A 15,920-nucleotide genomic window follows, 5' to 3' on the forward strand; every position below is an offset into this window, starting at 1 on the left:
GCTTACTGTTTGGACTAAATTTCCCTTTCTTGTGAAAGGGAAAACTTGCAGAGGAAGAAGTTTTCCCGTTGCTTGTGCACATGAGGAGTATAAAGCAGAAGAGCTGCAGTTAATGAGGCATTATTAAAGGCCTCTCCTGGACCTTGCCTTTGAGTTCTTGGGAGGAAATAAGCTGTATTCATCCAAAGAACTATAAGGTGCTGAGAACATAACTGGCTTTGTTTCTTACGAGGAACAGATTTTCTCTCCACATTCCCAGGCTGTGGTCCAAGCCAAGGAAGAATCACCCCACGGCCAAGCCTGAGAGCAGCGTGGACTTCCCTTTGAGCCTGGAAGGCTCCGGGACTGTATGCCTCTTCCACCTGGCCGCCGGTGGCAATGGAAGGTCCGAGTGCGCAGCAGGTCCCTCTCCTGCTTCTTGTCCCCCTAAGGCTTCCTTACGTCCCACCATCCCCCACTCTGCTCTTCTCTGCTCTGCTCTGCTCACTCCCCACGAAAAGACCTTGTTTATGATCAACTGACAAATGGATGAAGAAAAAAAAGGCCAAAATGGAGGTTCCTGCTGCTTTTCTGTTATCATTCAAATGTGATGCAGGACCCTCCTGGGACATGGTCTAATCACTTTAATGACTTGCTTCTCCTCGTGAAATCAAATTTAGTGTAATTTAGAGGACTGTAGGTGACATCATAATTGATTTCTGGTCACACAGTCAAACAGTCCCATTATTCAAGATTTTGTATAAACAGGTTTCAAAAATATTATTTATCATTCTCAGAACATTAGCCACCAAAATAGAGCCTTTTTTTTAAAAAAAAAGTGAATTTTCAAATGCACGTTTAAGAAGCTCCTGTCATATAGAAGGATATTAAGCCCTCATCCCTGGATGCATCATCCCTGGATCCATCTCCTTGAAGGGACTGATAGCAGGCGGCCTCTTTAAGTTTTGAATTCGGCCACGTTCCCCACTGATCACACCTAAACAGTCCTCGGATGAGATTATTTTAATGTTCCCTTTGCTGTCATGAGTGAAACACACACGGGTCTTAGGTGAAGCTCCCTGGAACACAAAAGCTGAGGCGAGGATTAAGCGTGGATGGTTATTGGTCAGGTCCAATCCTGAGCGCTGGGAGTGTTGACAAAAGAGGAGCAGAAAGCAAGGAACGCAGGTCAGGAAGGCAAGGTGACCTTTAGCGCTCTTCCAGACCCAAAGAGACAGCCCGTGTCTTCTTAGTCACACAGGGCGTCCCTCAGGACAGAGAGTGGACGGAGAGGCCCAGAGCCCAGAGAGAAGAAAGAGGATTCTCTGTCTGCTCAGCTGTTAGTCTTTATCACCTCCTGCTGTGGAGTCCTGCATGGCTGCACAGTGATGTAAATCTCCTGCAGTTCCACAGTGCGTGCACCTGCTCAGGAAGACAATGCCTGTGCCCTGCAGCGTGGCTCTCATCCGAGTCTGGAGGAGATGACAGATCCCAAACTGCAGCACGTGTCTCCTCCTGGCTGCCCGGCAGCGGGCTGGCAGAAGTGGGGATGGCAGCCACCAGTTTGGTCTAAGCAGCAAGAAGGCTTAGGTCCAGCAGGGCCAGCGTGGTGGTTGTGGAGCTTGAGTGGCAGCGAGACACTTGGGAGAAGGATGCTGGCTTGGGATGAATCGGAGGATGTAGGCTGTGCCCAGTCAGGAGATAACCTACACATACTCGAGATGTCTAAAAGTTGCCTTCTAACTGCAAGGTAAAGAACTTTTTAAGAAGGAGAGTACTGATGATAAAGTAATATGCATTTCAATATGGAGATGCTGGGGTACCACTGGACTAGGAGATAAAATGAAGTAGCCTAATATTTGGCTTTCGTTGACTGGTGCCAGTAAGGAAGCAGCGCGGAATGGAGGTTTGTGGTGATGAGCAGGTGCTGCAAACAGACTTGCTTCTCGTTTATAAAATGTGAGCAACCTCTGAGAAGGTCCTGAGCCAGCCAAAACCTCCGTCTTTCTTCCATATGCCAGGCAGTTGCTTATTCAGAAAATTCAGAACACAGGGAACCAAAATATCTTTCTGTATAAAATGAAGTGAAGGTCTCAGCCCAAAGCACTATGAATGGGATTTTCACCTGCATGAGTCGCAGAGGACACACACAAAATACTGACTGGGAAATGCCCATCTGACATAGAGCAGCACCCGCGGGGTACCTATCAACTCTGGCTCTTGCTCATTAGACACCAGGTGCAGGCTCCCCGCCCCAATCATTGTGATCACCAGATATCACCTGTGGGCTGCGGGGAAGGTGGTGCTTGTGATTCTTCTGGAAAAACCACTTTAAATGGAAATACAAGTGGGAGACATGCATCTTACGGAGTTTGAACTTGGAACTTTTATCCTTACCACCACTTAATAGTTGCAGAATATTCCAACATAGCTGTGTGCCTGCGTTTAGGGAGCTGTTGATGGTCTTACTCGCTTTTCAGCCTTGGGTTGCAAACAGTGCTATGAAGACGATCTTTACACATTAGTCTGTACCCTTGCTCGATCACATCTCCAGAGTAAACTTCCACAAGGCAAAAGGTCGACGCATTTTAAAACTCTTATGGATATTACCAAATCACCCACCAAATTATTGCAAGATATACACCTACTGGTGGCTGTATAAATGTGTGTTCCCGTTACCCCTCATCGCTAGGTATTACAGAAGGTTTTAATCATGGTTAACTGGTTCCTTAAAGATGAACACAAGGAATTTCAAAGCCATTCCCAGCTCATGTTACGTTATGTGGTAGTTTCAGCCTTGGCTTGTCTCTGTGTGCAGGAGATTCACGTAGAAGAGAAGCTGGACTTTCACTGTTTTCCAGAGTAAAACCAGGGTCAAGACTGGAGGTTGGACAGATGGAGGTTTTGGCTCTAAGAACATAAAACCTTTCAAACAAGTCCAGCCAGCCAGCAGTGGAGGGGGCCTGGCTGGAGAGATAAGAGCTCCTCCTCGAATCTGGAAATTTTCAATTTCAGGCTGGATGAGCAACTTCAAAGATGTTCAAGAAGAGATTCCTGAGTTTAGTTACAAGGTCACTGCTTCCCAAAGCATAGTACCTGGACCATGGTATATATATGAGATAGCTTTAGGTGATATACACTTTTGAAAAAGTCTGATTTGGTGCATATTCATTTTTCTATGTATATACTATGTTGCTATATTACTAGCAAATCATACAGCTTAATATACTTAATATACAAAGGTAGTACTGCTGAAATCATAAACTTTAGCCAGAAATGTCCTTCCTGACCTCAGTATCTTTTCAGAACTGAGATTCTACGGTTCTAAATTTAATTTTGATACTGTTAAAGTTTCCGCTTGTAAAAAGACTTCAAGATTCCAGGCGGCTACATTTACTGCAAGCCAATTGTGGTACACAGCACAGAATTTTGAGTATTTGTAAGTTGGTGTACAGGTCAGAGCCTTTGAAAACAGTTCAAATCAAGAGCCCTAAGTCCTCTGTGAGAACCTATCCTGAAATTATATTCAACTTCATATTTTGGGGACAATACTAATATTTTAGGTAATCATTTGCTGAGGACCAGCTTGATGCAGTACAGACCAGGCAACAGTTGATATTCATACACTGGAGTGAAAATAGAGAGTCTGTCCTAGGCTTCCATGACTTGCGGTGAGACCCCCCGGCTGGCTTGAGGACAGATCAATCTTTGAGCTAACGGCCAGAGCTGAGACTAGCAAACAGCCTGTGAAGTTCTAGTGCCTCAAAGCAAGATAACACGCCAACTGAGGACTCTGACTTGTGCAAATCCCATCCAGCTCAGTAGTTTCAGTTAGCAGACAACCAAGTTACTAGTTAAGCCTGCTGTGTTCCTATGTGCTTTTCCAAAAATGCACTGTTCCTCAATTCTTGAGCATTAACCTGTCAGAAGTTTACTCCCACCGTTTCCCGAAGGCCAAGAGCACACCCCCAACCATCTTGTGTACCTCACGAGGGCCAAGGACACCACGCCTCATGGTAGTGTATGTATTTTGTAATTATAAACTTTTTGTAATTATCGTGTATATATTTTGTCTGTGTTTTATTCTGTCCTTGTAGCTCCGAGCAGGAGATCAGTGATACAAGGCCAAGGCCCTGATAGTCACAGCTGGCAGCGCAGGCATCAAGCCTATATATAGCAAATGAATTTCTGAGGGAAAAACACACATGAAAAGTTGCTAGTGGCATCCCCCTTACCCATTAGCACATCCAGTCTTGGCAGCGGGATTTATCTTCATAGTTCTCTATGATGATCATAAAACTATGATCCAGTTATATATTTAGAATATAATATAAATGTCTGCACTGAAAATCAGGTGAATATTTAGTTCATGTATAAATTGTACATGATGTTCACAGTGCTATAAACAGACACTTTTTAAAAAGAAAAAGCTCAATGTACATTCAAAAATTATTCTCTCACCCAGCCTATGCTGATCCCATCAGCATAGAGTATCTAATAGTCATTAAGTGAAATCTATCAACTGATAGAATCAACAAATGCCTCTGTGTGGGTATTTTGTAATAAGTCTATAGTTTTGTTTCTTCTATGTAGTTTAAGCTACAAAGCCTTTCTGTCTGTATCTCTATTGATCTTCCTTAAGTGCCTATACAAAGATTTCTAGAGATATCACACTCCTGTGACCCGTGGACAGCTTTCCACCAAGTACAGATTAAAGTATCATTTAAATGTACTGATGTTCATGTAGAGACCAGCACTGTGAATTAGTTCACAGAACTGAGCACAGAGCATCTTGGAGAAAACCGAAATTCCCCAAAATAACTTAAGTGCTTCATCATCCCTGACTCACACACCACCCCTACTCACCATTTTGTGTCACACACACACTACCACACCTCAAGCAGAAGTGAACACAGAGTGTAAGGTCACTGTCACTTTTAGAATTCAAAATGAGAAAATATGAGTATAGAGATGAATTCATCATAGCCACTCAGATAGGATACATTTTAATTGGGAGGAAAAAAAAAGATTCATATTTACAATTCTCTTAGTAAAATTTTCTATTTCTTGCTCATAACACATTTTAATTTACCCCAGAAAATGCATTAATTTTATTCAAATGTCTTTCCTAAAATATAAATATTTAAATTAAATTTTTATAAATGTGGAGGACATAGTTTCTGTTGGCATTCACACGGATATCAGTCAGTTCCAAACTTAAGCGATGATGAAATATTTGCAACTGTGATTATTTTAATTTGTCTATAAATATATAATAGAATCTTTGCAACTTAATTATAAGTGATTAACTCATACTTCATGTAGTACCGAGCACCTTAAATTACATATTGTTGAATTAAGCTATTGGCATTAGTATATGCATTGTAATGTGTTATTTACAATAGACAAGTAGAATTTTCTTGTATAACAACATTCCAGTGATTTTGAAAATATATAGTGAGAGAATATACTGCACAAATGCTTCAGTGATTTCCTACAGTATTTGAGCTGGGATTTCACTTTTCAGTATTGTAGAACAGGAAACGCATACAGTCAATATCCTCAAGCTGCTGTTTTTTTCAAAGGGTTGTTTAAAAAAACAATAAGGGATCAAAAATGATCAAGATATGCTATATACGTGTACCAAGTTCCCAAAATAAATGTAGTCATTATGTATAGCAAACATACACTTCAAACAAAACCAAAAACTGTTAGCTTCATGAATTGTTCTTGTAGGAAGAAAGGAGCTCTGAAGGTTCATCCGAGGGCTGCGCCCCGGCTCCCCCTCCTGAAGAACCACAATGGACTTGAAAGTTCAGAGGCAGCCAGCAGCCATGAACTCTGTTTATCATTTTTAAACTCCGCGTTTCACAAATATTTCTATTACCAAACCTCTATCCCACCTGGCCCTCAGCCAAAACACCACTCAATCAAGGGCTCATGTCTTATGAACAATATGCTGAAGAAATGATTGATTTAAAATAAAACTCTGCAACTCAATAAACATGCATGTCCGAGGGAACAACTTTGCATTCTTGTAAACAAACTCACTTTTTAAACCTCTTTGCATAGGAACTGGCTAAAGTACGTCCTTAAAACACAGGTCTAACAGAGTACATTCATCTGTGTAAACCGCAGGGGAACGTGCTGTTAGAAATGCCTATAGAAATTGCCGAGCTACTGTTCAAGGTTTTAAAAAAAGCAACTTTAATATCAAACAGTGGGTGGTATTTTTACTGAATGAATTGTGAGAGGTGATGTGCTCTCCATTGTCTCAAAATATTTTTCTAGAAAAATATCAGGTCATCATAGTATTTCCCTGGGATTTGCAAAGAACGGCAGACACTATCAGTAAATGTGGGTATAGTGAAGGGCTTACATGTAAAACCCAGCATCTTCCAGAATTAAATGAGACTGCTCCGTGGCTTGCTTGGAAACTCATGCATACAAGCACAGGGACAAACAAAGGGTCATCAGCTGCTCATACTTCTCAAAACACCTTGATATGGGGATAATTCAAAACCCTCAACCGTGTTTGTTGTGTGTGTGTGTGTGTGTGTGTGTATGTGTGTGTATGTGTGTACATATATATGTATGATGACAATCTTTGAAAAAGCAGAATTTGCTTTCTATAAGTAAAGCTATCAGTCTTGGGTATAAGTCAGCATATTTTGTAACTGTTGCCCCAGAATTAATCATCTTTTGTGCACACAACTCTTTAGCAAAGCTTTGCAATTTAAGCAATGTACTCTGGCTCCGATTGTGCCAGCTTATAGCTCAGATCAGTATCTGATGCTTTATTTAATTCCCGCTCAGCATATGCTAACAAGAACACTTTGGAGTCATTCTCCACTGCCGAAAGATAATTCACTGAGAAAAAAAAAAAAAGTAACAGCTGATTCCTACTTACATGAAAAGTGGGCTTTTGTTTGCAAAATTTTTCTTTCCCTATCAGAGAAAGTCAAGTCAACTAGAATCAGGAAATAAACTGCAGTAAGACAGTTGATCCTTGTTACTTGGGTGGGGGAAATAGGTGAAAATATCCATTTCCCATCTATTCAGCCCTTGCTTACCTGGGCAAAGCGGTTGCCTAGAAACTGGTATGATTAAGATCTGCACCTGCTGTTCCAACGGCCTTGTCCTTGATTGTCGTTATTTAGAAGCTATGTTATGTACACCCAATCACCTTCACCTTTTCAACCTTTTCTGTTCTAAGAAGTGTTACTCTGATGTATCGCATGGTGTTTTTTAGGATGCCCCTTGTACCCCTCGTGGTTGCAGATGGAGGAGCCGGGGGCATCACACCTGACTCCTGCGACCTGAAGCTCGCCCTCACATGCTACATGTGGTGCACGGCTCCCGACAGGTGGTATCCGATGTCAGTCTTCGGTGGCATCACAGGCTTCCGTTCTAAGGTGAGTTGCCCCTCTGTTCAAGCCACCAAGCCAAGTCTTGTAATCTTAGCCGACAGGAAGGAATGAATGATGAAAACAATTGGCTTGGGGCAGGAATGAAGGTCCAGTTGCTGAGATTTGAAGAGAGAGAGAGCGCATGAGAAAGTTTAAATGAATGCCCGATTCAGAACAGTGATTTACACATCAAACGAATCTATATGCACTTCCAGCTTTTAAGTGTTAACTGGAGCAATTATGCTATAAAATCATTGCCTTGCAATGAGATAAAGGGGTAACTTTGAACTTGTTCCTTACATCTCATATGTACTTTTTTCTCAGATAAACTCTGTGTAATTTATCTATACCAATTCCATAAATATTGATGTTGCCCTTCTTGGTTGTAGAAACCATTTATTTTTGGTTCCACAATAGTGATATTTATGTGGGCTGTAGTATAGCAGGAAGCAGTATTAAATCTCACACCCGAAGATTAGTCTGAGTCCTGGTTCTGACACTTCTGAGACATGTACTCTTGGCCGCATCACTTAAAATTCTTCTCAGTCCCACCACCACACGGGGTAATTAGAGTGCCAACTAGATACTGCATGCGACCCTCCTTGCAAATTGTGAACACAGAACCTACACTAAGCAGCTGTGTCCTCATTGGTCCTGCACTCTTGAACTGTCATAAATATGAATGCCACAGTGACGGCAACTTCTCAAGTCCTACCCCTCTCAGGGAGGTCCCCACAGGACCCAGTGCATGCACCGTCAGAGGGAGAAAGTCCTGCAGAAGTTGACTTTTGTCACCTGACCTACTTTAGGAATGGGAGGGCTCATTCCGAGTTCTCTCCCGCTGTGCCCAGTTTTGTTCTAATGATGACACTATAAGAACAACGAGCATACAAGAATATGTTACCAAGACTGTACACACTGTAAATCAGGTACTGTGCTACCCATTCTGTTATTTCATCCCCTCATAAAACCCCTGTGGGGCAGCTATGGTTTTCTCCATTTTTATATGGAAAAGTTAAGACTTTCAGACATAAAACCTTTCTGAAATTGCAGATCTTGCCGTAAATAGAAAGTAAGGACTCAGACATAAATCTGTTGGATGCCATAGGCAGGGTTTAACATGTTTCAGCTGCTTAGAACCAGCAGTGGTACATGCACAACTGTCCCACTGAGTGGCTTGTATCACTCAATAGGACTGTCCCATGCCACCCGATGGGACAGCCATGCATGTAGCAGCAGTGGTTCAGAGCCACCTACAGTGAGACGTATGGATTATGGTCCTTTTGCAATCGCGTTAACTAGCATGGAATGTGACCTTCAGGAGGGACATTAAAGATTATCTCCTTCAATCCCTATATTTTATGGAAGGGGAAACTCAGATCCTAAGAAATAAAAGGATTTTCCCAAGACAGCCGGTGAGTGGTTTGCAGACTCAAAAGGAGAACCCAGGAGAACTTGACCCCCTCCTTACAGTGTGTGCTACAACTCAGCTCTTCCGCCTTCCCCACAGCGAAGGCCTGCTGCTGCCTCCTGGGCTTCTTCACTGTGCCCCGGGGACTACATCTGAACTTATCAACCTAATGTACTAGTGGTGAAAAAAAACCCAGTCCTTCTTAAATCTTCCAAGTCAGGTTGTAATTACAGGCAGAAAGGCTGAAATTTAGACAGAAGTGATTTTCCTCTTGGGCAAAAATAGCCTTGAATTTTTAAGCCAAGGATACAACGGGAGACTGATTCTTGTTCTTTTCCACATTGTCAGAGAGTAGTCACCTTTAGGAACAAGGACGCAGCTGAGTGATTGATAGAGCAGCACGAGAACTAGGGGAATGGTTAGTAAAATGGGCTTTCAGAGCACTCCTTTATTTCCAAACAGGTGCTTCAGCTGCACTGCAAGACTGATACACATAAATAAACAAAAAAATTCCAAGAAAACTCTGTGGCTGCCTTGCAAAGGTTAGACAGTGGCCGGTCAGAGTTCTCAGAAACTGAGCAGAAGGAACTGTCTGCCATGAGACATGGACTTCCTCACGATTGCCATGGCCACAAGCCTGCTGTCAGCACTGCTCTGGGGTCAGTACTGTCCCTTGATGTAGACCAGTGATGTGACATTTTGAGGTGAAAGGCCCTCAGACTCTGTTAAATGTATACGCAGCCCTTTCCATCCACCAGCCCCTTCTGGGTGAGCCCTCATAGTCTCCAGAAAATTCCCAACATGTCCCATGGGAGAAAAGACAAGTAGCTGTGGGCAAAGGGGTAGACAGAGGAGTGTAGACTTTCAGACATAAAACCTTTCTGAAATTGCAGATCTTGCCGTAAATAGAAAGTAAGGACTCAGAGATAAGTCGGTTGGATGCCATAGGCAGGGTTTAACATGTTCCAGCTGTTATCAAGGGGGCTTCAACAACTGTTTGTTGACTAATCCAGTGGCCAGGGAGGACCTGAAGAGACCAGTTCACACAAAGTCAAGGGCCTCTTTGAAGTTCTAGACTTGACAGCTCAAGTGAGATGCTATGACTTCCTGAGAAATGCCAAGAACTCCAGGTGTCTGAAAGAAGAAAAGTGCCCCCTTCCTGTACTCTGTACAACTGAAGGAGTGGGCTTTGCATTATGGCAGGTAGCAACAATCCCAGGAAATCGTGCATTGAAACACAGGGGCTATCTGCACTGGTGTGAGAAGTATATTACCTTACTATATACATTTACTAACTTTGGTGAATATTATTGAACATTCATCCCAAACTCCTGTGCACTCGTCTTTCTCTTTGCTTGGATAGAGTCGATCAGTTTCTTTCTTTTCTTCTCCTTTGGGCCTTGTCCAGCACCCTTGGCTGTCACCCTTTTGCTCCTTGGACACCTCCAGGATGGCAGAAAGTGACTTAGTTTTTCTCCCACCATTCCAAACACTGGGTATGATGCCAGGGTTATAATTCCACTGGGTACTCATTGAAAATGAATAGCACATTTTTTAAGCTAGTGAGATCCCATTTGATAAGAATTTAATGCTAACTTTGTACAGGGTTTTTTCCCTTTGATCCAAATATTCATGTGTTTCCTAATGAAAAATGAGACCCAAAGAAACAGCTTGAAAACATTGAATCTGATCATTGTTTTTCAAGGATCAAATGAAATGTGAGCCTCCAGGTACTTTGTTAATAGTCAAATGTAAGGCAGCATTATGTTTAGGAGTCATTGTAGGTATGCTGAATAATGAAATATATGAAATCATGCTGTCAAAAGAAAAGTACACTTACAATCTCTCCTTCTTTTCCTCCAAAATCTAAATACAGCATCCGGATCCCATCATCTGAAGACATTTTGAGCTTCTCATAAGGGGACTGTATGATTGTCTTGGGAAAAGCACCCTCCTGTGGTTCAGTGGTAATAGTAAATCCATTCTCATAATGCACGGTCAGGTGACACTCCTGGTTTTTGTAAGTGCAAGCTGAGAGACAAAGAGAAGTGTAAATGGTAGAAATCAATCCGCCAGTCCATTTCCCCACACACTCAATACTTCCAGTCTCCTTAATCTCAGCACCTAGCCACAGATTTCTTACTAAAGTACACAGATAGTAATTGTTCATGAAGATATTGTCCTTGGGTTGATTTTGATACTATAATTTAACTCCATGAGTGGAACTGAGGGATTCAAATGTATGAATTCCCTTTGTTGGCATTCTCTGAATGTTTTCTGGCTTCTAGCCCTTCGCTGGCCATCTGACAGCACATTGGTGGCAGACTTGCCTTTTTGTGGTCACAGTGGCTTGCTGTGAGCCAGAAAAAAACAAACATTTGATTTAAATAAAGTAAATCACCTCTGACTCATCAACGTCAACACTCCCAACACACACACACACACACACACACACACACACACACACACTATATTGTCATGTCTGTCACTGGGATAAAGAAGCAAGCATTCTCGCATTATGAGCTCAGGAACAAGTTGTTTAAAAGTAATGTAACTTTTGTTTTAAAAAGGCCTAACAAAGTTTGTTTCAGACATGGAAAGAGGGTGTCTTAGGTACTTTTCTCACTGCTGAGACGAAATACCTGACACCCAAAGTTAAAAGAGGAAGGGTTTATTTAGCTCACAGTCTGTAAAAGTTTCAAGCCACAGTTGGCTTGCTCTAAGGCAGGGTGGCATGGGAGAGGGGCATCACAGTCCATGACAAAGCAGGGCAGGCAAAAGGCAGCAAAGCAACAACCAGCGGCAGCAGAAGCAGTAAACGATGGCAACAGTTCTCTTTCTGTCTCTCATATTCCATCCAGGCTATCTCCCCTTACACCCAGCACTCACTCCCAGAGCGGGACACCCTTAACCCCAGAACTGCAACATTAATGCCAGCGTCACATCCTTAATCCCAGCATCACATCCCTACATTCAGCTCCACTGATGACTGCATGAGGCTTTAAGGGGACACCTGCATACACGCCATAACAGGGGGGCTCTTTCAATTTCCCTAAGATCTTAGGTCCTGGAGAAGCTGCTGCTGCAGACAGATGCCAGGCTGGCACTTTCTCTTAAGGATGGTATGTCCTCCCCTGGCTCTGTGTGGCATCCAGGGACCTCAGCAGCAGTATCCACAAGGCACCCTCCCATCCCGAGGGAAAAAGGCAACCCCTGAACAAGATGAGTGCCAGCTATTATTGGAGAATCCCACTGTGGTTAGGAAGAGCCCAGCTCTTTAAGCTTCTGACCTGGACAGCAGGACAGCCACCAGAACTCTAGCTCCTATCTGGGAAAAGCTGTGAATATATCATTTAAAACCCTTACCTGAGAGTTCTAGAAAAGCGTATTAGGAGTGAGACTAGATTTTGAGCCCATCCTGGCAGTTCAATTGGCGCAGGCCTTGATCTACGATTGAATGAGTTTAAGGGAAATCTGGACACTTTCTTTGCCGGAGGGATGGGAGAAGTAATGAGAGCAGTACTGACTGAGAACTGCTCTAGCACCATTAGTCTTGCTCAGCTTTCTAAACCACCCTGGATTTAAGGTGAGCTCAAACTTTGGAGCAGGGATATTTCACCTAAGATCTTAGTTAGAGAAGTGAATAGGTTGACTTTCAAAATTCAAGTTCATTCCAGTCTGTCTTATGTTTCTTTCCCATGCTCCAGCACTTATGATATGGCGTGGGATTTGACATGACAAAGGGTTTCTCAGCTTCCTTCCTCATGGATGATGACAGCTCAGTGGGGCAGAGCCTCAGAGTTTGGGGAAAGAATTAGGGAATCTCTAGTGCTCACAGAACAAGATGGCTTTTAATCAGAGCTTCCGTGAGAACATGTGTCCCTCCCCCTGATTTACTTCATCATCTTTCAACTTCTCCTAAGCGCTGACTTCTCCCTAATGTGTACTCTCTGAAAGACCTGAGTCCTGCACAGAGTCTGAGTCTTGTTCCCTGCCACCCCTCCAGTCCAACTGCGATCAGGACAGAGGCACTGCGAGAGTGACGGTTGCCCATCTTGATTCCCTTTTTTCGATAGTCTTTACTCCTACTACCTGCAGGATATGCAAAGGGGCACTGCATATACTTTCTCATTTTCCCTCTGGGCTTGAACTTTAAAGCTATGCCATCAGATATTCTGAATTAACTGGCTGTGATTACTTTTAATTCCAGTTGACCTTAAACGGTATTTATGGCCTTTGTATAATGAAATCAGTTATCTAGAGAGGTTCTCACTCTATACAGGATAAATTGAATACATTACTATGGTAATTGAAACCCTAATTAAAATGGTAGCCCCCTCTATCTATCTGAAGGCATCTTTCAAATTGTAACTGGGTTACACTTTGGTCACTCCCATAATTTCTTCTGTGGTATTACTCAGATAGCTTAGTTCATAAAACTATTTGTTATTCTCCTTTGGTCAGTCTATGAATAGCTTCATCATTTTCCTATCAAGCTAGAGTTTGGTTATTAACAGAAAGATTTCATAAAATTTATACAATGCAGACTCAACCAAATCCCTTTGGACGTCTTCGCCCTTTCCTAGAACACTCCCAGCATTGTTGCATGGAGTCTGAACTTCGCTGGTGTCACACATATAAATTTATCAAATTTAGTATTTGGGTGGTTTGGACCTCTTCCAACTCTCAAGTTCAGAACTCATCTTTCTTGCAAGATAGCATAATTATCAGAAGAGAAAAACTTCAGGAACACTCCCTGAAAGGTTTTAGTAATGATGGGGAACACTTGAGGACACAAGTTAGTTTCAAGATACTTATAAAAAGGCACTGATTACCCTGGAAAATACCCAGCAGTGATTCTGCAAAACATCTGCTTTTTCATGTTTGTATGAGTAGAGGAAATTTGGAAAAACCCTAACACAAGGCGCTGTGTGTCCATCTTTGAGAATACTCCTGCGTGACGAGATGTTGTGCGCTCGTGGACTCATCCACTACTCAAAGAATTGTCCATGAATCACAGTCATCAGTGGCACCTAGAATCTTGTTAGAGGCCAGTTCGTAGGCCCCATTCCAGGACTGCTGAACTTGAATCCCTGAGGATGGGAAACAGACAGCCACCTGAGATTCTTGAGGATGAAACTAAGAAGCTTATTGTTGTCATTGTTTAGTCTTTTCAGGGCAGCTAACATTTGGAAACACCATTTTTAAATGTCTTGTGGAGGCTGGGGATATAGTTCAGTGGCATAAGTGCCTGTCTGGCAAGCACAAGGTCCTAAGTTCAATTCCCAGTACCAAAAAATAAAAGAATAAATGTCTTGTGGAAAATCTTCCTCAGAACAGAGCTGTACAGAGGACTTCCTGCCACCATGATACTCTTCTACATTCGTGTTGTCCAGTACAGTAGCTACTGGACTCATGAGGTTACTGAGCACTTGACATGTGGCTAGGGCAGCTGAAAAACCATCAGACTTTAACTGATAATTTAAATGTACATAGCCCTAAAGAGGTTATTATTCTGGGCAGCACAGGTCCAGACATGTACTAAGATTGCCCATTTGATTGTCTTGAAAGCCACCTAGGGGATGCACAAAGAACAGCTCTGAGTGTATGGGGGAGGGTCACAGGTGTAATATCTGACCTCTGGCCCTTTCCTCTCTGACTCTGACCCCTTGTTCTGCTTCCTAGATGCCATCACTGAACATCTTTGTCCTGTCCACCATTCTGCCACGATGTTCCCCTTGAGCTAGCCAACCATGAAATGAATCACCTCTGCTGGGCTTCAGACCTAAAATGTCCTTCAGTAGTCTCATGTGTTCATGGGCGGGGCTTCGGAAGGTGACTGGGTCATGGGCACTGTATTAACCTGTGGATTACTCTGGTGTTGAATTCATAGCGAAATGTGCTGTTCGGAGCTGGAGTCTTTCTGGAAGGGGTGTGTCACTGGGGATGCACACTTGGAGGTTATATCTCCCTCCATGGCTCCTCCTTCCTCTGTCTGATCCCTGGCTGCCATGAGGCAAGCAGATTTCCTCTGCCATGGACTCCCACCATGATGCTTTCGCATTGGAGACCATGAACAGAATCCCACACACAGAATCCCACAGATCAAACCTCCTGTCTTTCAAGTTGTGGGGTTTGTGTATTGTGTCCCCATGACAGGCCAGGCTCTTGAGGCTTCAGTTAGGAATGAAGACTTCATTGGCAGTTAGATTAAAGGCTATGCATGTTACAGTCTGGAAAGAAAGTCTACATTTTGCCCATGTTCTGACACTTTGCAGGGGACCGAGATTAGAGACAGTGGACTAACTGATCTAGTGGAAGAAATTTCAAGACAGGCAAATATTCAAGCTGTAGCATAGGTTTTGCTGTTTGCTTTAGCCAAATTTACAGTGATAATCAGTAGTACAGAGCAAAGAAGAGATATATGAAAAGTTTTAATTTTGGCCCAAAAGGGACCACATGTAAAGTTGGGAGCAAAGGAAGTGTGATTGCTGCAGAGATTAGCACCATCAATGGAAACCAAATACTTTGTATAGGGACAAGAAGAAGGATGCCTGGAGGGGATCTCAGAAATAAGCAAGTCACACCCATTGCAGGATCAAGGGTGCAAAAATATTAACCTTTCATTTGTGAAGAAAGTCCCTGGTACCCTGGCTCAAGAAGGGTTGCTTAGGAAATTAGTTCTCTGGAATTCTTTTTATGTACTCAGCCATCCAGATATTTGGAGGTTGCTGCAGCCATAGTCCAAGGGGGCCTGGCTACAGATCCTGCTGACAGCAGGCCTTTGTGTCATCCACAAAAGCTGCTCATGTTATGGCAGCCAGAAAACAGAGAGTAAATGGTGGTGGCAGAGAGGGAGATATACCCTTCTAGGTCATACCCCCAGTAGCCTGCTTCTTCCTACCTGACTCCACTTCCTAACACCAAGCCAGCAGAAGCACCCTATAATCCAATCAACTTCCTCAAGTTTTGACTCAGAGGAGAGGACTTATGGTTTGTCTATTGGGTTTCAATCTTGCTTTGGTCCAGTTCTTTCTTATCCTATATTCTTTCCTTTTCAAATGGAAATCTTTACCCTTTGCCATTATACTTTGAAATATGTAACTTAGTTTTTATTTTTA

The 15,920-nt window shown here is 42.8% G+C and overlaps 1 protein-coding gene across 1 annotated transcript in view; it reads right to left on the reverse strand.

Annotated features, from left to right (window-relative positions):
• Positions 1-6,162: 6,162 nt before the first annotated feature.
• Positions 6,163-15,920, reverse strand: part of Sntb1 (syntrophin, beta 1 (dystrophin-associated protein A1, 59kDa, basic component 1)) — a gene marked incomplete at its 5' end in the record, with an annotated part of 222,122 nt that continues 212,364 nt past the window's right edge. The window contains 2 exon segments of the mRNA XM_013512818.1: positions 6,163-7,504; positions 10,640-10,830. Coding sequence (XP_013368272.1) covers positions 7,412-7,504; positions 10,640-10,830 — 284 coding nt within the window.

The sequence above is a fragment of the Chinchilla lanigera genome, unplaced genomic scaffold, assembly GCF_000276665.1.
Source record: "Chinchilla lanigera isolate Chin_1 unplaced genomic scaffold, ChiLan1.0 scaffold00016, whole genome shotgun sequence".
In the NCBI taxonomy this organism is placed as follows: Eukaryota; Metazoa; Chordata; class Mammalia; order Rodentia; family Chinchillidae; genus Chinchilla; species Chinchilla lanigera.